The sequence below is a fragment of the Aythya ferina genome (genome assembly GCF_964211825.1).
Source record: "Aythya ferina genome assembly, contig: HAP1_SCAFFOLD_37, whole genome shotgun sequence".
Classification (NCBI taxonomy): Eukaryota; Metazoa; Chordata; class Aves; order Anseriformes; family Anatidae; genus Aythya; species Aythya ferina.
Window position 1 is genome coordinate 169,893 of NW_028181461.1, and position 20,606 is coordinate 190,498.

The 20,606-nt window shown below is 52.6% G+C and overlaps 3 protein-coding genes across 3 annotated transcripts; 1 reads left to right on the plus strand and 2 right to left on the minus strand.

The window, feature by feature from the left end:
* Positions 1–5,601: 5,601 nt before the first annotated feature.
* Positions 5,602–6,552, plus strand: LOC311428277 (olfactory receptor 14I1-like; the record flags this gene model as incomplete). The annotated part of the gene is made up of 1 exon (XM_084539804.1): positions 5,602–6,552. One exon carries the CDS (start codon positions 5,602–5,604, stop codon positions 6,550–6,552), a length of 951 nt encoding a protein of 316 aa, XP_084395930.1.
* A 6,028-nt stretch (positions 6,553–12,580) lies between these two features.
* LOC311428278 (antigen WC1.1-like) lies at positions 12,581–16,630 on the minus strand (the record flags this gene model as incomplete). The annotated part of the gene is made up of 6 exons (XM_084539805.1): positions 16,598–16,630; positions 16,188–16,328; positions 15,421–15,516; positions 14,565–14,717; positions 14,199–14,335; positions 12,581–12,694 (listed from the first exon to the last, which is right to left on the minus strand). Exons 2-6 carry the CDS (start codon positions 16,282–16,284, stop codon positions 12,581–12,583), a joined length of 597 nt encoding a protein of 198 aa, XP_084395931.1. The 5' UTR covers positions 16,285–16,328; positions 16,598–16,630.
* Positions 16,631–17,828: 1,198 nt separating this feature from the next.
* LOC311428279 (scavenger receptor cysteine-rich type 1 protein M130-like) lies at positions 17,829–20,287 on the minus strand (the record flags this gene model as incomplete). The annotated part of the gene is made up of 5 exons (XM_084539806.1): positions 17,829–18,235; positions 18,571–18,885; positions 18,966–19,286; positions 19,401–19,706; positions 19,909–20,287. 5 exons carry the CDS (start codon positions 20,285–20,287, stop codon positions 17,829–17,831), a joined length of 1,728 nt encoding a protein of 575 aa, XP_084395932.1.
* Between the last annotated feature and the right edge of the window lie 319 nt (positions 20,288–20,606).

Consider the following 20,606-nt stretch of genomic DNA (forward strand, 5'->3'; position numbering starts at 1 on the left):
GCTCCAACCCTGAGCTGGCAGGACAGCACTGTGTGACACAAGCTCCCTGACACACCTGTGAGTCCAGAACTTGTTGGCAGAGTTTCTCACACAGCTCACTGAGGAGGGAAGGGTACTGGGGAGAGGGGAACATGCTTCAGCTTCCCAAATCCCACGACAGTGCCCAAAGCTTCCTTCTCTTGCCCTCAGGCATCTCATTTCTTGAGATGTAAACCTGGTGAGGCTTCTGTCAAGAATCCTTCAATCATCCTTCATGTGTCTTTCTGATTTCCCTAAAAGTCTCAATACCTACAGAATAAAAGCATGAATCTCCTACATTTAAACACCTGCAATGAAGCAGACTACCTCTGTGGTATCCACTCAGAGCAATGCCAATTAAATGAGTGGTTGCAATGTGAGACATGAAGCCCTATCTCTAAGTACGTATCTACCTGATGAAGGGTGCTTTTGCAGAGGTCGCCCTTCATCTCTTCAGGTGGCATAGACTCTGTTGATTTCCCTCTGCAGTGAATGGCAGGGGATGGATCCACTTCTCAGGAGAGACTCCTTGCTCTAAAGCCACAGGCCTATGATAAGGTCATAAAGGTCTTACCGGCACTTGTCTCAGCATCTGTTGTGATCTCTTGTGTGCTTTTCTGTTACCACCTTCTCTGTGATCAGATAAACCCACCAAAATGTCACAAAAACTTGTCAGAAAGGCCATGGTGTAGAAAAGCAGTCTCACCAGGACCTCTAGTGGGAACCAGGAAGATTGTAATGAGCACCAGGAAGAGATAGGAAGCTAAAAGTCTCTTGTGCAGAGGGCCCTGAGAGGGTATGATTTGCAGTGTGTAGAGCTGGGAGACAGGTTCAGGGGATAGCAGTGAGAAACATGAAGATGAGTGACGGTCTGGGAAGTCCTTACAAGCATGTGTGGGCTCTGGCATGGAAAGCAGTTGGTGTCTGTGGATGGAAGGTAATGTTTTTCCTGTGAATGTGGGAGAAAGGAAGGCCCCTGCAACACAAGTTAATGATGACAGAGATGTTTCTATCTTGTGTGTGTGCTTCAGCTTAGGAGATGAGGAATGCCCATTGCTGTGGCTAGCTGTGCTCAGCCATGCCCCATGAGCTGGCCTGGCTCTCTTCCCCTCCATTAACACTCCACACTTGGATGGACCCTAGGAAATGTCCATGAGCCTGGAGGACGCATGAACTTCCTGAAATCCTGGCCTGTTACTACAGGGGAAGAGGGCAGGGTTTGTGAGCCTCAGGGGAGTGCAGGGAGAGCAGAGTGATTGTGTAGCAGTGAGTGTTTTAAAAACAAGTAGAGCTGAGATACTGGGGAGAGCAGGGGTTCATGTTGAAGTGAAATAGGTGGAGGTGTGATGCTGAGGCAGCAGCAGAAGGAGGATGTGCATGTGCAGTGACCCCAAGGAGAGGCACCTTGTCTGGTCATTTTTCTTATTCTTCAGTCATGGTTCTCAGTGTGGTCCACCAACAGCCTCAGAAACTTGAAGGTTTGCTCCTGTCTTTTACTTCTTCGAAGGCTTGTTTGGTCTTTCAGTAGCTACATTTCAGGAACTTGACACCAGAGGGCTTTTTCAACGTGCAAAACTCCCTAAAATGTGCCAAGTCTCCATGCATAATTCCCTTTATCTTCGATTATTTGATTAGAGAGATTTCAGGTATGTAGTCAAAGGGAGAAGATTTCAATAAGAATGAAAAACAAGAATGGATTTCTTGTGTTCCCAATTTTATTTTATTTTCTGCTCACAGATTTAAGTGGTATCAACAATCTCCAATCCATGTTGACATGGGCATCTCTGAGTGGAGTCTGAATACATATGGATATACAGACCCCTGAAGTCAAACACTCTGTGGGCAGTCTTCATCACTGTCCTCCATCTCTCCCATTTCTCTCTTCACCTACCTACACTTTCAGCCACCAGGTAGAACTCAGAGTTTTCTCCACTGAATTCTGTAGCTGGACAGTTCAGCCCCGTTTGCCTCAGTTCACACTTGCTTTACATAGAGAACACGAAGGCAGTTTCTTAACTGGCAGCTCACTCTGGTGTCCTTGTTGGGGCTGGATAGTGCAAATTTTCTTCATAGAAGCTGGTATGGTGCTGTGTTTTGGATTTAGGATTAGAATAATGCTGATAAAACACTGATGTCTTAGTTGTTGCTGATTGGTACTTCCACTGAGTGAAGGACTTTTCTGCTTTTTCTGCTGTTCTTTCCAGTGAGGAGGCTGTGGTTGGAGGCTGGGCAGCTGGAGAGGAGGACATTCTGCTAAGGTGTGATCTTTGCCAAGGATGACATTCCTCCTGCATTATTTTTAAGGTTACGCTACATACTCCAAACCTAGATGATTCATATTTCTGTGGATGTCATTGTTGCCTTGAGATACCACAGCTGTGAGCTGCAACTGTCTTGGGCAAAAAGTGTCTTTTGCACAGAGAGATCATCACTTGTACAACTCATACTGCCCAGGGTGTCATTGGTCTGCTTTGCTGATGGCTTCTGTTTTGTCCAATGTAAGCTAAAGACCACTTGGGATTTTTCTGCAGTTACAATCCTGCTGAAACAGTTTTAGTCATCATCTGGATGCAGGAGTGGAATGCATCCTCAGCAAGTTTGAAGATGGCACTGAACTGGGAGGTTCTGCTGACTTCCTGAAGGGATGAGAGGCCTTGCAGATTGATCAAGATAGAGCGGAGCATTGGGTGATTGGCAATGGCATGAAGTTCAACCAAAGACAATGACAAAGACAACCAGAGAGACAATGTCAGATTCTGCACCTAGGATGAAGTAATGATGGACACAGGTCCAGCACAGTCTGGGAGACAGGTGATTAGAGAACAGCTCAGCAGAAAGGGATCTGGGGGCACTGGATGATAGCAGGCTCATTATCAGCCAGCAGGGCGCCTTGGTAGCAGAGAAGGCAAACCACATCTTGGGATGCATTAAACACAGCACAGTCAAATGGTCAAAAGAGGTGAATCTTCTTCTATATTTAGCATTGGTCTGGCCTCCCCTTGTTTACTGTACACAGTTCTGGGCTCCACAACAGAAAAAGGATGTGGACTTGAAAGCACTGGTGTCCTCAGGGAGTCCGCTCCACCTTCATGACCTTTCAAAGATAGTGAAGCTTATTGCCCTCTCCGAATGCTTGGAAGCAGCCCCTCTGGCAATGAGCTTTTCTGCCTTCCAGGGCTGCTATGAGATCCCCTCTAACAGCCCCCTGAAAAGGCACAAATATGCCCCTCTGAGGTCTGCCATCTGCTGTCTTCTGTCTCTTTTCTTACTCCTTTTGATACCTACAAATCCAGCCTTTCAGGATCGTGACTGCCAAGGCTGAAATTGATCTTCATCTCCCTTCCCTTTGAGGGTAATATCCCCTAGGAAACGAACTGCATAAAACAATGCCACGTCATGACACCACAGAGAGATCTTCTATTCAGAGTTCTCAAAATTTTTCTAAAATATACATTAAGGTCTTGTTAATGACCACATGGAGGTGGCCATTTCCTACAGGATTCTCTGGAGGAGGTCAAGATTCCACAGGGAAATGTGAGTCCAGACATGTGGGAGGCCTTCTAAAGCTTGAGCTGGTTAGGGAGAGTACCTGAGGGAGGGTGCAGGGCATCCCCTGCACCCAGTGCTCCTGAGGATACTGAGAAGAGGCCTCCAGAGGCCTCCACCTGGCTGGCATGGTTCTTGTGTGATGCCCTCTTCTCAAGTACCTGATAGGCCCATAGAGAGGTGGGCTTGGCTTCCCATAGAAAGGCTGCAGGGAGATCTCTGATGGCATTGCATGGGTGTCCTCCCTGAAATGAGGACACAGAAGGTGATTCTTGGACCTCATACTTTTTCAGATATGAGGAACAACAGTGCTAGAAATGAGTTTTCTTACTGAGTAGAGGGAGGGAGCACGAGTGACTGATTCAGCCTGTTTCAAAGTTGATTCCTCTGGACGCCCAGGGGAAGAGCTCCCTGTGCTGCTGAGCTGAGCTGGGCTCCTGGGCCCAATGGGAGCTCCTGGCAAGCGGGCAGCACTGCAGAGAGACAGCTCTGTCCAGGAGCAGCTCCTCTGCACAGCACAGCAGGGCTGGGGGCACCCTGGGGACAAGGGTGGCTGAGAGAAGGGAGGGAGATGTTAAAGGCAGTGTGGAGGGGGGATGCTGAGAGCTCACTGCGGAAGAAATCTTCACAGCCCTGAACAGGGTAAGTCTGTGGCTGCAGGGCAACGCAGCTGTTGTTCCTGGTGTCATCTCCAGATTTGCTGGCACATCCCACAGCCTATGGCATTTTTCAGGAGGACTCCCAGTGTTTCTTTGTATAAGAGGAGAATGACAAACTCCAGAGCAGGGATTACCTGCCAAAGCTGTCAGAGGGACAGGACATGAGGGTTCCTCCTCATGGGGTCGGCTACAGGCTGTGCAGCTGGGGTGCAGGCAGGGGTGCCCAGGACTGTGGTGTGGAGCAAGGTCCCTGCTGTGCCCCAGGGGCTGTGTGCCAGGGCAGGGCCTCTGCTACCTGCCAGGCTCAGCACTCAACCTGCGCAGGGAGCTGCCCAGGGTGCTGTGGGGAGAAGCTGCAGGTGGAGAGAACCCACCCAGCAGAGCAGGGCAGAGCAGGGCAGGGCAGGGTCCTGCTGCCCAGAGGCTGCTGCCTGGGACAGGGTGCTCAGAGCTTCACAGCACACCAAAGAAAAGTCAGCAGGAAATCTTCATGAGTAAGGTGAGAGTAAAAGATCCTTGAAGAGAATTGTTCATTTTTTTGAGTTTTCTTATGCAAATATTCCTGAAAACTGCCCTGGGACAGGAGGTATATGCAGGGCAAAGATGAGCACACAGCAAGTGGGATGTGGTCTGTGAGCAATGGCAGGAAGGAGTTGTGGTGACAGGGAAGCAGCTGCCAGCAGGGATGGCTCCAGGCAGCAGAGACCTGGGCAGGGAGGCAGAGACTCCTTTGCCTGAAACGCCAAAGGAGGGGGATTCAGGCACTCCCTGTCAGGCCTGCAGTGCAGGCACCTTCTCTGCAGCAACCCCCTGCTCTCCTCTGCCACCCACCACAGACTCTGTCCTCAGGGGCTTTAGGGCATGAGCCACCTCTTCCTCAGCTGGATCTCCAAAATTGGAGAGGAGCCTGTGTCCTACAAGTTGACAGAAAGGTGAGGCTAAAAGTACCTGCCCTGCAATGACACTTCCATAGGTGGCATGTAAGCTCGATAAGGTAAAGGCTTCCCTGCATACCCATATGCCTTTCCCTCTGTCAGCTAGTTAGAGCATTGTGGTATTCTTTCTTATTTCTCCACCTGTGTGTGGTTTTCCTACTTTCTTTGTCTGGGGTGCAGGTGTGTGTAAGCTTCTGTTCTCACACAGATTGCTGGTGCCCTGCCCTGAGGGTGTCTTCTTGGGAACAAGGTGCCCAAGCTCCATTTGAAAAAGTCAAGACACTGTCATTTGGTTGGGACGGTTGGAGAATGAGGTCATTACTCCTTCATCTCAGGGAATGGTGAGTTCTGTGAGAGAAAGAGTACATTTTTCTCAGGGAAATCTGCCTAACTTGTCATTGTCTTTTCCTCCATGGAGAGCCAAGCATGCCCTGAGGCAGCAAATGTCCAACAGGAGCTTCCCCACTGAGTTCCTCCTCCTGCCATTCGCAGACACACGCGAGCTGCAGCTCCTGCACTTCGGGCTCTTCCTGGGCATCTACCTGGCTGCCCTCCTGGGCAACGGCCTCATCCTCACAGCCATAGCCTGCGACCACCGCCTCCACACCCCCATGTACTTCTTCCTCCTCAACCTTGCCCTCCTTGACCTGGGCACTATTACTACCACTGTTCCCAAAGCCATGGCCAATTCCCTGTGGGACACCAGGGCCATTTCTTACTTGGAATGTACTGCTCAGGTCTTTTTCTTTTTCTTTTTCATCTCAGCAGAGTTTTATCTTCTCACCATCATGGCCTATGACCGCTACATTGCCATCTGCAAACCCCTGCATTACAGGACAATAATGGCCAACAGAACTTGTGTAAACATGGCAGTGGTTACATGGGGCAGCACTTTTCTCTATGCAGTACTGCACACTGCCAATACCTTTTCCCTCCCCCTCTGCCAAGGCAATGCCCTAGACCAGTTCTTCTGTGAAATTCCCCGGATCCTCCAGCTCTCCTGCTCAGATGTATACCTCAGAGAAGTTGGGCTTCTTGTATTTAGTATCTGTTTAGCATTTGGGTGTTTTGTTTTCCTTGTGCTGTCCTATGTGCAGATCTTCAGAGTTGTGCTGAGGATGCCTTCTGAGCAGGGCCGGCACAAAGCCTTTTCCACGTGCCTCCCTCACCTGGCTGTTGTTTCGCTGTTCATAAGTACTGGCACATTTTCTTATATGAAGCCCCCCTCCATGTCCTCTTCATCCCTGAATCTTTTTCTGGCAGTTCTGTACTCTGTGTTGCCTCCAGCAGTGAACCCCCTCATCTACAGCATGAGGAACCAGGAGCTGAAGGATGCAGTGTGGAAAGTAATGACTGGAGCTTTTCCAGAAAGAATAAACTGCTTATCTTCCTAATGTATTTCAGAACAGACACTTTTTTTTTTTTTTTTTTTTTTTTAAAGTATTGTTATTATTTCTTTGCTTTACTTCTCATAGCTTTTTCCACAGAAAAAAAAATAAGTCATTGTACTTCTCCTTCCTTCTTTGTATGTACCTGTCTCGTGTGACTCCAGTCTTTGTAAGGGAAAGGCTTTCTGTGTATTTAAATAAAAAAGGATCCTGCCGTGATGTGCTTGTCTGAGATACTTTCTCTAAGACCTATGGTGGAGCTGCAGGGGCACTAGGCTGTGTGCAGAGGTGTTGGGGGAAAGAATCCTGGCACAGCAGCACTGCCAGTGAGCCCCAGGGCTTGGTCTTCCTTATCTTCTCTCTTTCACCTCCCATGCTCTCCTTCAGAGCTCTTGTGTTGCTGTGACATCTGATTGTTCTTGTCCCTTGCTCACCGTGCTGCTGTGGGGCAGTCCTGTGTCCACAGGCAGGGACAGGCCAGGGGCACTTCTGTAACAGAGCTGGCTCCACACCAGCATCTCCAGCTTAAAAGGGGATCTGCTGAGGGCAGTGTCTGAAGGCTCAGCTCTTCTCCCAGAGCTGCTGTCATGGATATTGCAAAGGAATAGACTCTAATGAGGCTCCTTGCTTTGCTTGTTTCTTTGTGGACTCAAGCAAATGAGATCAGAGTCCCAGGATAAACTTTTAGGTGGAGAGAGTTGATTCTAGTGTTGCCTGTTGGTGCCCAGCACCCATAAAGATGGTGACTTCACTGGCCTGTATCCACAGCATATATCAGGGCTGATAGCAGGCAACTGTCTTTCTGGAGGGTAGCAGGAGTTGTCAGGAGAGACCAGGGGATGGTCTCCGGTTAATGTGTGCCAGGAAGTCAATAGAGTTAGGAGCCCGTAGAGCCTGAGTGTGTCCAAGGTTATAAAGTGACCCAGAAATAAAGTGGAAACAGGGAAAGGAGAGCTCTGCAACTCCAAGTAACATAGCAGGTATAGGAAAATCTGTCTGTTGAATTAGTTGTTATACCTCTGGTGAAATTTTATACACTGAATACAGTGAACCACCCCATCTCTCAACATTGGAAATTGGTATGACTCAATGATCCTTGTGGGCCCCTTCCATCTCAGGCTATTCCATGAGCCTCTGACTCTGAAGGAGGCTGGCTATCTCTGTGTACCCTCCATGGCCAAAGAACCACTTGTGTGGGAGGCAGTCAGTGGCAGTGCCCCCCACCAGCTGGTTCTGCCTTCCAAGCCTGACTAGCACGGACCTGCTGAGTGCCCCCATGGCTCTGCACAGCACAGCCCCCTCACTGGGCTGGGAAGAGGCCTCATGAGCACAACAGCTCCTTGTAGCCCTGTGGATGCTGGCTGTTAGGTCGCTTCTATCTCAGCCCCTGGCTGGCCAACAGCATGGAAGCAGAGCCTCTGAGGTCATAAAGGCCATCAGAAAGCTACCCCAGACAGGCTGACACATTTCGGGAGGACAGTGGAAAGCTAGGTGAATAGAGGTGGGAGATTTGGTGGAGATTAGAGGGGTCTGGCTATCAGAAAGGGAAGGTTCTGAAGAGGAGAGGGGTACACCTCCCAAGGGAGACCAGGAGATGTCACACCACTGTCTTTCACTTGGCACTGAATACCCCACATCCCACTGCCTGTAGAAGAGCCTGGAGCCCCACATGAGGGACAGGAACTATCTGTCCAGAGCTGGCAGCAGGGCTTGTATTTTCTGCTTGATGAAACAAACACAGGATTTTCTCAACCTCAGAGCCACCTTTACCTTGGCTTACCTGCAATCATAGCCTCCAATTACCTGTTCTAAGGAGTCCTTGGGGCTTGGACAGTAATGGACGTCAGTGGGACCAATCAGTGCTTTGAAGCACTGAAGTCTTTAGGGTTTGGCTTCTAACTTTGTCTTTCTGAGAGATTTCATCAGTCTTCTCTCAGGAGATTAAGTTGATGAACTTGGCACCTTGGGGCTTATTAGAATACAGAAAGCCATGAGATTCTCTTAAGGAGGTCTGGACAGGTAGGAGAAGCCTGACCCTCTATGGACATCTTTGCTCCTCACCTCCCAGGTTCACACCATTTCTATCATTGGCCCCTTAGGACTTGCGTCACTTCTCCTGACATCAGACTTCTCCACTGAAGTCTGCAGTTGCACCCTGTAGTTCCTTTGTCCCAACTCCCTCCTGCTTTCCTTAGAGAACAGGCTGCACACAGGTAGAGAAGGATAATTCTTACTTGCAAACAAACGAAACTAAAGTATGATAAAGCTCAATAATCAATAAAGCTTGTTCCTTAAGTGTATGTTAGGTCCAGGCTTTATCCAAAACTCACAGTCCACAAGGGAGAGTCTTACATCACTTTTTTCAGTCAGTAGACATGAAAGTTTATCTAAAAACTCAGTTAAAAAGCTCCATAAAGACAGTATTGGAATACATAAAGCAACATGAATCTTTGAACTCCCTGAAGCTTAAAACAGCAACTTGATCATAGCATGATAGTCAGATAATCTTGCAATCAAATATTGATACAATCTATAAATTATTTGGTCTGGAACAGGGCTCTAGGATCATCTCGTCCAATCCCTCTGCCATGTGCAGGGACATCTCTCACTACATCAGGTTGATGAAAGGTCTTTCCAACCTGACTTCTAACACTTCCAACAATTGGGCATTCACAACTTCTCTGGGAACCTCTTCCAGTGTCACAGTACTCTCATCCTAAAATCTTTCTTTTTCATGTCCAGTCTAAATCTACACCTTATCAGTTCAAAAGCATGACCCCTTTTCCTGTCACTACAGGCCCTGATTAAAAATAAAATAAAATAAAATAAAATAAAATAAAATAAAATAAAATAAAATAAAATAAAATCTCATTCTTTTAAGCCCCCTTGAAGTATTGAAAGGTAGCAATAAGGTCTCTCTGGACCTTCTCTTCTCCAGGTTGATCAACCCCACCACTTTCAGCCTTTCTTTGTAGCAGAGCTCTGATCACTGCCCTCCACTGTAGCCACTCGAATAGGTCTATATCTCTCTTGCACTGGGTGCCCCAAAACTGGATGCAGTACTGTAGGTGGGATCCCAGAAGAGTAGAGTAGAGGGGGCAATCACCTCCCTTAACCTGCTGTTCTCTCTTTTTTCCATGAAGCCCAGGATATTATTGGCTTTCTCAGCTGCAAGTGCACCCTGCCAGCTCAAATCCAATTCTTCAAACACCAATAATCCCAAGCTGTTCTCTGTAAGGCTGCTTTCAATCCATTCATCCCCAAATCTATATTGATATTTAGATTTTCACTGATCTGGGTGCAGCACCTTACACTTCTCCTTGTTGAACCTCAAGAAGTTTGACTTTGTTATACCTCTCAAGTCTGCCCAGGCCTTTTTGGATGACATCTCCTCCCACTAGCATACCAAGTTTACCAGCAAACTACCTTAGGGTGTACTCAATATCACTCTCCATTTTGTTAATGAAGATATTAACAGTATAGGTCCCAGCACAGACTTCTGAGGAATATCACTCCTTACACATTTCCTGTTTGTTTATTCCTGTTTGGATATAACTCTTTGGACATGACCATCTAGGCAATTATTTTCTCCACCTACCAGTCATTCCAGCAAACCCATATTCCTCTAGTTTAGTGAGTGAAATGTTGCAGACCATACCAAAGCCTTACAGAAGTCCACGTAGATGACATTGGTAGCTCTTCCCTTGTCTGATGAGGAATATCAACGAATAGAACATAATCTAGTAGATCCTTTTTATGTATAAATACATATATGCTTCCTTGCAAAGAACCTGGGTTGCTCAGTGGCAGCTGGCAGCATTCCTTCTCAACATAGAGGACAATTCAAACACAGGGCTGCTTTAGCCCACCAGAGATCACAAGTTTAGGACTGTCTGCTTCTCAAGTTTCAACAAACACAACCCATGCAGATCTTTGCTGGATGAACACCAATGGGGATATTTCTCTGAAGGTTTCTGGAGAGATAAAAATTTGCTTAGGCCTGTAGCTCACCAGCTGAGATTTTCTCCAGAGGATACATTCAGGTCGGAGGCATGAAGAAAAAAGGAACTTCTCTCCAACCCCACCTTGGTAAATGGTCCAGGTGTAACATGTACAAACAAGTTTGCAAAGTACTGAGCTGATGCAACCCATGGTGGAGGTCCAGCTCTGGAGGAGAGATACCATGCAGATGAGAGTCTGTGAATAAAAATAGATGGTATAGCCTGGACATTATTTTCTGTGTCCATTTATGATGTCTTTGGTTATCTGAAGCCTTTTCATGGATCAGAAAAGCATGGCATAGGCCTTCAGGGTGACTGCCGCCTTCAGGAAATGGCAGCAGGAGGTAGAAAAGACATGGACTGTGACAGCTGATGTTCACTTCCTTACTAGCTACTGACTAAAAAGCAGCCTCTTCCTTGAATGTCAACACCAAATTGAGAAGTTCACCTATCAAGTTTGGATATGGACCTACATTTCAGTGTGACATGGACCCTGTTCATCTGCATTTCAGTGTGAGGCTCCCAAGATAGATCGGGATGCATATCTCTTGTCCTTAGCAGCAGCAGCAAGAAAAAAAAAAAAGTCCACTGTGCCTCTCTGTCCTGCCTTTCCAGCTAGGGCAGAGGCAGAGAAATGCTTCTCCTGCAATAGAAGTCGAACAGTGCTGGGAGGAGTCATGGACACTTGCTGCCCTTGGCTAACAGAAGAGACCCCCTGTGCACCTCCCATGCTGGAAAGAGGAATCCTGTTTGGAAGGACGTGTGAATTTCTCTGCTCCCTTCAGACTCCAACAAGACCCCGCTGTCTCAGAAGAGCTGAGGCTTTTTACTCCCCATCTCCAGCTGTGCTCCTCTGGGTGCATCTCAAGTCTTCTCTCCTTGCCTTACGTGTTCTTGGACTGAGACAGGGACACCCACTGCCTTGCTCCAGACCCATCATCCCTGAAGGATCAGGCTGTCTATTTCAACCATCCTTTCCAACTACAAAGGTTTTGTCCAGTATACTGGGCCTGGTTGATCTCAGTTCGTTTGGAGTTCATTTGGATGGAGTTCATTTACTCTGAACTATCCAGTGCCAGGAAAGCTGGCTATTCTTCAAAGTTCATAGAATGAGAGACTCACACAATGATAGGGATTGGAAGGGACCTTGAAAAATCATCTAGTGAAGTCCCCTCCACCAAGTCTGATCACCTCCTCCAAGCTCAGGAGTGATGCATCCAAGCAAAGAGGAAGTCAGGTGAAAAGGCCAGAAAGCCTGCATGGCTGAACAAGGAGATGCTGCTCAAACTCAAACACAAAAAGGAAGCCAAAAGGAGCCTACAGAGAGTGGAAGCAAGGGCAAGTAACCTGGGAGGAATACAGAGACATTGAAGCATGCATCCGCATGCCTCATTAGAATGATGAACCACCAACTGTAGATCAGGTTCAAGAGCATCTAAGGAATCTGAAGGGGCACAAATCCATAGAATCAGGTGAGATGAATCCCAGAGTCCTGTGGAAACTGGCAGATTAATTTGCAAAGCCATTATTCATCATAGTTGATAAGTCATAAATGGCTGGTGAAGTTGCTACTGACTGGAAAAGGTAAAACATAATCCCCACTTTTAAAAAGGGAAAAAAATGCATGCCCAGGGAACCACAGGCCAGCCAGTCCCACCTCAGTGCCTAGCAAGATCATGGAACAGATCCTCCTGGAAACTCTGCTAAGGTGCATGAAAAACAAAGAGGTGAATAGCAACAGCCAACATGGCTTCATTAAGGACAGATAGTTCCTGACATATCTGGTGGCCTTCTGGAGTGGGATTACAGTGTTTGTGTATAAAGGAAGAGCAATGTACTTCATATCTTGGAATTATGCAAAGCATTTGACACATCCCACGTGACATCCTTGTCTCTAAATTGGAGAGACAAGGATCTGACAGATGGACCACTCTGTGGATATGAGGAATTGTCTGGAAGGTTGCACTCAAAGAGTTGTGGTCAATGGCTCAGTGTCCAAGTGGAGATCAGTAGAGAGCAGTGTTCTTCAGGGGCTAGTATTGGGACCCAAACTGTTTAACATCTTTGTTGGTGACATTGACAGTGGGATCAAATGTAGCCTCAGCAAGTTTGCCAATGACACCAAGATGTGTGGTGAGGTTGACACACTGGAGGGAAGGGATGTCTCCAGAGGGGCACTGACAGGCTGGAGAGCTGGGCCTGTGAGAACCTCATGAAGTTCAACAAGACCGAGTGCATAGTCCCACACATGGGCTGTAACAATGCTGCGCATAAATACAACCTGGATGGAGAATGCACTGAGAGCAGCTGTGTGGAGAGGGTTCTGGGGGTGTTGGTAGTTGAAAAAAGTCAACATGAGATGGCAATATGCACTTGCAGCCCTGAATGCAAAATTCCAGGCTGCATCAAGAGAACTACAAACAATGGGTCAGAGGAAGTGATTCTCACTCTTTCTTCTGCTCCTTTGAGACCCCACTTAATGTACTGCGTTCAGCTCTGGGGCTTCAGAAGAAGAACATGGACCTGTTGGAGCAAATCCAGAGGAGGGCCACAAAAATGGTCAGAGGGGCACCCATCATATGAAAAGAGGCTGGGGAGAATTGGAAAACTGAGAAGAGAAGGCTCTGGCAGATCTTACAGCAACCTTCCAGTAGCTAAAAGGGGCCTACAGGAAAGCTGGAGAGAAATTTATAAGGGAATATTGTGACAGAACAAAGAGTAATGGCTTTAAACTGAAAAAGGATAGATTTAGGTTAGGTATTCAAAAGAAATTCATTACTCTGAGGGTGGTGAGTCACTGGAACAGGTTGTCCAGAGAAGTTATGGGGTAGTGCCCCATCGCTGGAAGTGTTCAAAGCCAGGTGGGATGGGGCTTTGAGCAGCCTGATTTAGAGGAAGGTGTCCCTGACATAGCCAGGACAGCTCACCGAAACAGATCAAATAGGTGTTCCAGACCATCCAGCACTCCCTGCAGCCTACCACTCCACTATCAAAAGCAACTCCCAGGCTGCAGCAGAGGAGGCTGCTGGGGAAAAGCTGGAGGGTGGTGGGAACCCAATAGCAGAAGCAGGAAGAGCAGTTTGAACACCATGTCCTGCCCAAAGGTCCAAGCCTTCTCCCCACTCAGCTCCTGCAGGAGAGGTTTCTGTGCCCATGGGTGCTGAGCAGAAGGTGCCCCCCATTATGGGGTTTCACACAGAGCCACTTTGGTTGGAAACTGCCTGTGGCTGGCAGGATGGAAATGTCTGTCAGAAGGAATAGTGTCCAAGGACAAGGGGTTCTGGCAACCCCATAGCCAGACCCTGATCCTGCTGGCCCCAAGATGTGCCCCTTCCCCACCAGTGCATCTCCATCAGCCTCAGGGAGACACCCCAACACCTGGGCAGGGAAGCAAGGGTTCTAGGGAAAGCCCCCAGAGGGTTTTAATATGAAGAAATACTGACTCACAGCATAAAAAGAGGGGAATACCAAGAGAGGGAATACCCATGTGTGTCTGCTGACTGCTGGAAAAGGAAGACCGTTCCCTGGCACTCACGGCTCTCCCAGTGGCACTGAGCTCTCCTCCCTCCCAGCTGCACCCAGCTGCTCAGCAGGGCTGGGCTCTGCTGGCCTGGGGCTCTGGAACTCTTGTGCACGCAGCTGTGGTGTCACATCCTGCGTGTCCTTGTGGGGACACGCCAGAGACACCTCTTCAACATCGTCATAGCCCGTGGTGCCCAGGAAAGGTGACAAGGTGTCTCCCTCAGCTCCAGGGACCCCAGCACTTCTCTGGGAGCGCAGGCTTCCCCCTGTAAGCATCAAGGCAGGCTGCTGTGGTGGGGCCTGTGGGGTGCCCCTCGGGGCTGTTTATCACCTTCCTCGTCCTCACCAGCCTGAGACACTCGGCCCATTCTCCCAGCCCCCACAAAATCTCCAAGGACAGGTTCTCCATGGATGGTCAGGCTTTCAATATGCCATGGATTCTCCTAGGCCTGGGGTTGGCACCTAGGAAGTGGCAGTGCTGCATTGCCCTCTCACCTGTGACTGCATCCCTGGGCCCAGCTCCTTCCTCTGGTGTCCTGGGCACTTCCCAGTCCCCCTGCCCAGGGACAGGATCCTCCCCAGGGTCAGAAACCTCCCCAGCATCATCATAGCCATCTGCTGGGTCACATCCGGGCAGGACAGGGACATCTGAAAGGAGAGGGAAGGTGGTGGCAATGAGAAGAGATGTTCTGCAGAGCAGAGGATGGGAGGGTGTGTGGGGACACAGGGCTGACATGCTGCTGGTGTCAGGGTCACAGCAGAGCCTTCATGCTTCCAGCTCTGATGATAACACTCGGTGGCACTGCTGTCCATCTGGTCTGTCTGCAGGGAGGAGAAATGGAGCCCTTCCTCCCCTCCACACCTCTTATCCCTGGGTGTGGCCCCAGATCATCCTCCTCCTCATGTGCCTGGGGTAGGGCTGCAGCTGGGTCAGGGACCCCTCTGAAAAGGAGGCTGCAGAGAGCTGCAGTGGGTGCTGTGGGATGAGCCCTGCTGCCCTGACTGGTGGTCAGCACTGCTGGGGATGGGCACCCACAGAGCTGGGGGTGCATGGAGAAGAGACCAGTTCCCTTGGGACAAGGCACTTCCAGAGAGGTTCCCAGAGCTGCCCTGGGACAGCCCTTTGCTTAGCACTTGTCTCTCAATAAGGTGCAGGGACAAGCAGAGAGGGGCTGTCCCCTCTGGGATGAGCAGAGCTGGTGTGGAGGAAGCTCCTCTGTGGGGGCCAGCACCTGGATGCTCTCCCAAAATCCCCACAGCCCAGCGATATTGGGGACCATGGGCAGGAACCGCAGGGCACAGCCCTGGTCTGGGGCAGGGAGAAAGTGCTCCTCCAGATACATATACCCACCTGAGAGACTGAACCTCACCTGCTTCTCCCACGCCAGGCTGTAAGCGATCTCCTCATACACGGCCTCAGGGAAGGGCTCCCCAGCTCTCCCAGAGCCTGGGGACAGAGGCAGGGCAGGTCTGGGGATAGGCAGAGAGGGACAGGACCCCACTGGGTTCCCTCAGCCCCATTCCCTAGGCCAGCACAGGGCTGTCCCCACAGTACAGCACCACTGTGTTGTGTTGGCACTGAGGCCACATCCCCAGGGAGGGCAGCATCCCCATGGAGATGGTCTGGGACATAGTCAGCCTCGCACCATCCCTCTGGAGACAGCCCTTGTGCCCCTTTTTTCCCTTGGTCATGTCCCAATGCAGACCCTGCACCAATACCATCATTTCCTCTTCCCATGGAGCTGCTCCATCTCTGCCCCACACATCAATAGCACAGCCCGTGCTCTGCTGGGGGGTGGCTGACACCACGGTGATGGACTCCACTGCCCCATGCTCCTCCTGCCAGACCTGCCCAGAGCACTGCCAGCAGTGCATCCTCCTCATCTCACCCAGCCCAGCTCTCACATTTCTCTTCTCACCCCAGAACTGATGCCCCAGGGTCTGGGCTCTCTCCTCCCCTTGATGTTGGTGCCCCATGGTCTGTCAGGCAGTGGGGCAGCACATGGGGCAGGAGGCAGCACACAGCTCTGTTTCTGTGCCCCAGAACACCAACACCCCCAGCACGCCCAGCCCTGCCAGGAGGCATCTCCCCCCCAGGACCACTGGGGAAGGACCCACCTCTGCGCTGAGCCCTGGCGCTTCGCACCTGCCCAGCCAGGAGGGCCAGGAGCAGGCAGAGGAGGGTCCCCAGGATGATGCAGATGACAACAGGCATTGAGAGTCTCTCACTGCTGGTGGTCGGACGGCTCCGTGGGGGATCTGCATGGGCAGGAACATGGCAGAGGCAGCATCAGACAAGGGAGAGGTTGGAGGCAGGACATGTCACTCCTGACCACACAAGGCAGCAGGGGCTGGGGGGCACAGGGCTGGGTGATGGCGCAGGTCCCACCCTGCTGGGTACATCACAGACTTCTCCCAGCTGCTTTGGTTTTCTGGGAGTCTCACAGCCCAACAGGGAGCCCCTTCCCTTGGCTATGGGTCACAGCGTGAACATGGACAGACCCAGCCCCAGGGGAAGGACAGCTTACCTGCTTGTGGGGGGGATGTTGCTGTCTTGGGTGCAGCTGCAGGGGAGCAGAAGGAGAGCTGGGCTGAGAGGCTGGGGCTGTGGCACCAGGCAGCCTCTCTGGCAAATGACCCCAAAATTTGCCACCTGAATTGTCCCTCCTGTGGGGCTGGGCAGGGTGGCAGGGACAGGGCCCAGCACCACTGCTCTGGGCTGCTCACAGGACAGTGCAGGCAGCCCAGGGGATGTGCTGGCACATCCAGCCCCACAGAGGCTGCTCCCCACCCAACACCAGCCCCCCACTCTGCAGAAACACCCTTGCTCAGACCAGCAGCGGGGCCATGCCAGGATCCAGCAGGGCAGACACCCAAGCCAGCTCCTTGCCAAGCCCCCAGCCATGTCTCCCAGCCCCACTGCTCACCTGAGCAATGCACAGCCGCATCTGCCTTATGCTGGCAGGCACCGCTGTCCCCTGGCTGGGCCCAGCAGTCCTGCAGAGACAGCTCCGTCCCCCTGCACTCCATCAGCCACATGGGGCCCGTCCCCTCTCCAGCAGCAGCCTGGCCCAGGGCATAGACCGCGGGGCCACAGCCCAGCTGCCTGCACACCACCTCGGCATCCCGCATGTCCCAGGCATTGTCACACAGTGTCCCCCAGGTGCCACGGTGCCAGATCTCCACTCTGCCCGAGCAGCCGTCCTTGCCTCCCACAGCACGGATCTTCTCCCTGTCTGGGGAGGCAGAGACCTCCCATGGCACCAGGACAGCTGGGAGAGCCCTGCCAGGTGAGGGGGGCACGTGCAGGGGCAGCTCCCTACCTGTGCAGCTGGTGGAGTTGGGGCATGCAGCCACCTGCGGCCTTTCTGTCCATGTCCCAAAGGAAAGAGAAGTTGGGCTGAAAAGGGCTGCTCTAGGGGTTGTGCAGAAGAGAGCAGAGCTGACCTCTGCTCACACGTCCCCATGCTGCCTGGGTCAGGGCAGCAGCAGAACCCTGTTCATCCAGGGGACACACACGGCACTGCAGGGGGGACCCAAGTGCTTGGCCCCACAAGGTCTCTGATTCACAGAGCAGCAGGAGGCTGTCCCAGGAGGGGGGACTCCTGAAAGCCCTGCATGGTCTCCTCTGAGCCCTTGCCTGGAGTTGCCTCTACATACCCCAGGGAGCTGCTGGCAGCCCGGCTGTTGACTGCTGCTGGTGGACATGGGTGGCTCTGAGAGCTGAAGTCACCTTTGTGCCACCAGCAGCAACAGGGTCTAATGCAGGAAGTCAAAGCCCCTCCTGGTTCCTTCTCTGCATTTGAGCACACCCAGTGGGGAGCTCATCTGCCTTGATGGATCAGATTTACCATTGCAGGTTATGTGGGCCTCTTCTCGGCGGTCATCACACGACTGCGGATGCCAGGGAGCAGAGGGACACTGCCAGAAGGAGCTGTTGCTCTTCCCACACTCCACATGATCCAGCCACGAGGTTCTAGACAGCTTGGCATACCTTGAGGTTGTTTTCAGGTACCCTCTGTCCCCGCAGCTGAGTTGCTTGCACACCAGTGACGCTGTCTCAGCAGTCATCGAGTTGGAGCAAACGCTGCCCCACGTCCCGTTGTAGAAAACCTGCAGGCGCCCGGAGCAGCCGTCGCTGTTCTGCAGCCTCAGGGCCATGAACTCTGGAAGGAGAAATGGCCCCAGGAGGAACAGGCTGGTCCGGGGCTGGAGGAACAGAGGCTTGTCTGCACCCTGGGCCCTCAGGTAGGTGGAGGCACAGCCAGCAAATCCCTGTTGCACCTGGGAACAGAGAGGTCTCTGAGGTGCACCCTGCCCTCCCTGCTCACCGTCAGGGTGGATGTGCTCCCTGGAACCCCAGGGTCTGGGTGCAGGTGTCCCCAGAATGAGCTCAGGTGGCAGGGCCTCCAATGCACCCAGGGACAGCTTCGGCCATGCCCAGCTCTACCCTCACCCTGGCCTCCCCATCCCTGCTCCCAGCCCCGCATCCAGCACAGACCTGAGCAGATGACTCCTGCGTCCTCTTTGTGCCTGCAGTCGTGCTGCCCCCAGGCCTCGGCAGGGCAGTCCCAGAGAGCAGCTTCGGCCCCGGAGCAGTTGATGCCATCCAGCCAGATCTGCCTGGAGCCCTCCCCAAACCGAGCAGAGCCGGCTGCCTCCAGGGCCCCTCCGCAGCCCAGCTGGCGGCAAACAACGGCGGCGTCGGCCAGGTCCCAGGCGTCGTCGCAGACGGTGCCCCAGCGTCCCTGGTAGTAGTTCTCCACTCTCCCGGCACAGCGCCCGGCCCCGTCCACCAACCGGACCTGTCGGCTCCCTGCAGTGGGGAGAACCCCGGCCGTCAGGGGCTGGCTGCCCTCCCAGCCCCACACCCGGGGGACGTGCAGCACCACTCACCCCGGCACACGGACCCCACATCCTCCATAATCCCTGCTGCCGGGTGGCTTTCAGGCAGGGAGGTGTTGCAGAGGCTCAGGTCAGCCTTGTGCCCTGCACACCGCACCCCACGCAGCCCCACAGGGCCTCGTCCTCGCTTGGCCCTCACGGGGGTGTAGGCTGCCTCTGCCTCTCCGCACTGCAGCTGCCGGCACACCACGCTGGCCTCCTGCATGTCCCACTGCTCATCCAGGACTCTGCCCCACGTCCCGTGCTGGAAGACCTCCACGCGCCCATCGCACCGGCTCCCTCCACCCACCAACCGTACAGACATGTGGTGAGCTGGGCCTGGTGAGAGGAGAAATTCAGCCTGGTGCTGCCGTGGGGTCCCCAGCTGTGGGTGGCCGTGTCACACACCAGGGGCAAATGGACTTTGCAGCACTGCCCAGCACTCACCTGAGCAAATGACAGCAGCAGCGTTCTCCTGGGAGCACGGCGAGGCCCCCAGGGCAGTCACCGGGCACTGCCCCAGGTGGGCTTCAGTCCCGTCAGAGTGGAACGAGTCTCTCCAGACGGGGCCGGTTCCTCTCCCAAAATGCCCTCCTCCAGGAATGGACTCAGCAAAGCCACAGCCGAGGTGCCGACAGAGAACGTGGGCGTCCGAGAGGTCCCAGCGGGAGGCACACAGGGTCCCCCACGTCCCCAGCACGTCGACCTCCACCCTGCCCTCACACGCTGTGCTGCCGTTCACCAGCCTGAACCCTGTGTACTCAAGGACAAAGGAGGGTGAGAGAGGCCACATTTGTGCTCTTGTTCCCCCAGGAGCTGCAGGAGAGGCTGAAGGGACAGCGTGCCTTTCTCCTCCTGCAGCACTCTCATTTTAGGGCTGCAGACCACCACCTCACCCCACCTCTTCTGCCCCCAGCACAGCCCTCGTGGGCACCGTTTCACCCCAAGTCCTTACATGTGCAGGTGACATGAGTGCCAATGCCATGGGTGCAGGGCTGGTGTCTGGAGGCCTGCGTGGGGCAGGAGGAGAGGATGGATTCATTCCCCACACACTGCAGCTCCCTGTCCCAGACAGGACCGGCCCCTTCTCCCACGTGAGCTGCCCCATGGACAGACAGGGCTGTGCCACACTGCAGCTCCCTGCACACCACCTCGGCAGCTTTGGCACCAAAGTGGGAGTGACAGACAGCTTTCCACTGGTTCCTGTCGTAGACCTCCACACTTCCTGAGCAGGGGCTTTTTCCTCCGACCAGCCGGACAAATCCTGGAGCAACCAAGGAGATCTGTGAGTTCCCAGATCCCTCTGGCACTTCCGTGTCCACCTCCCACCTCATCCCTAAGGTGGCCACATGCAGAGCCCCACGGCCAGCACAGCAGCTCTCAGGTTGTGCTGATGGCACAAAGAGGTCAGGGCCCCTCTGCTGCTCCTCAGAAATCACTCCAGCCCCCATGGGCTGCCCTCTCTCCCAGCCCCTAGCCATAGGCACCACTCAGACAAACTTCTGCTGCCTGGAGCCCCTGGGCTGCCTGACCCTGGCCCCAGTACTGCAGCACCTTGAGGACATGGGCCCAGGAAAAAAGGCCCAGGCCTGGGGGCTGCTGCAGCCTGCTCTGGGCTCAGGCCAGGCTGAGGAACCCCTTGGATCTGACAGA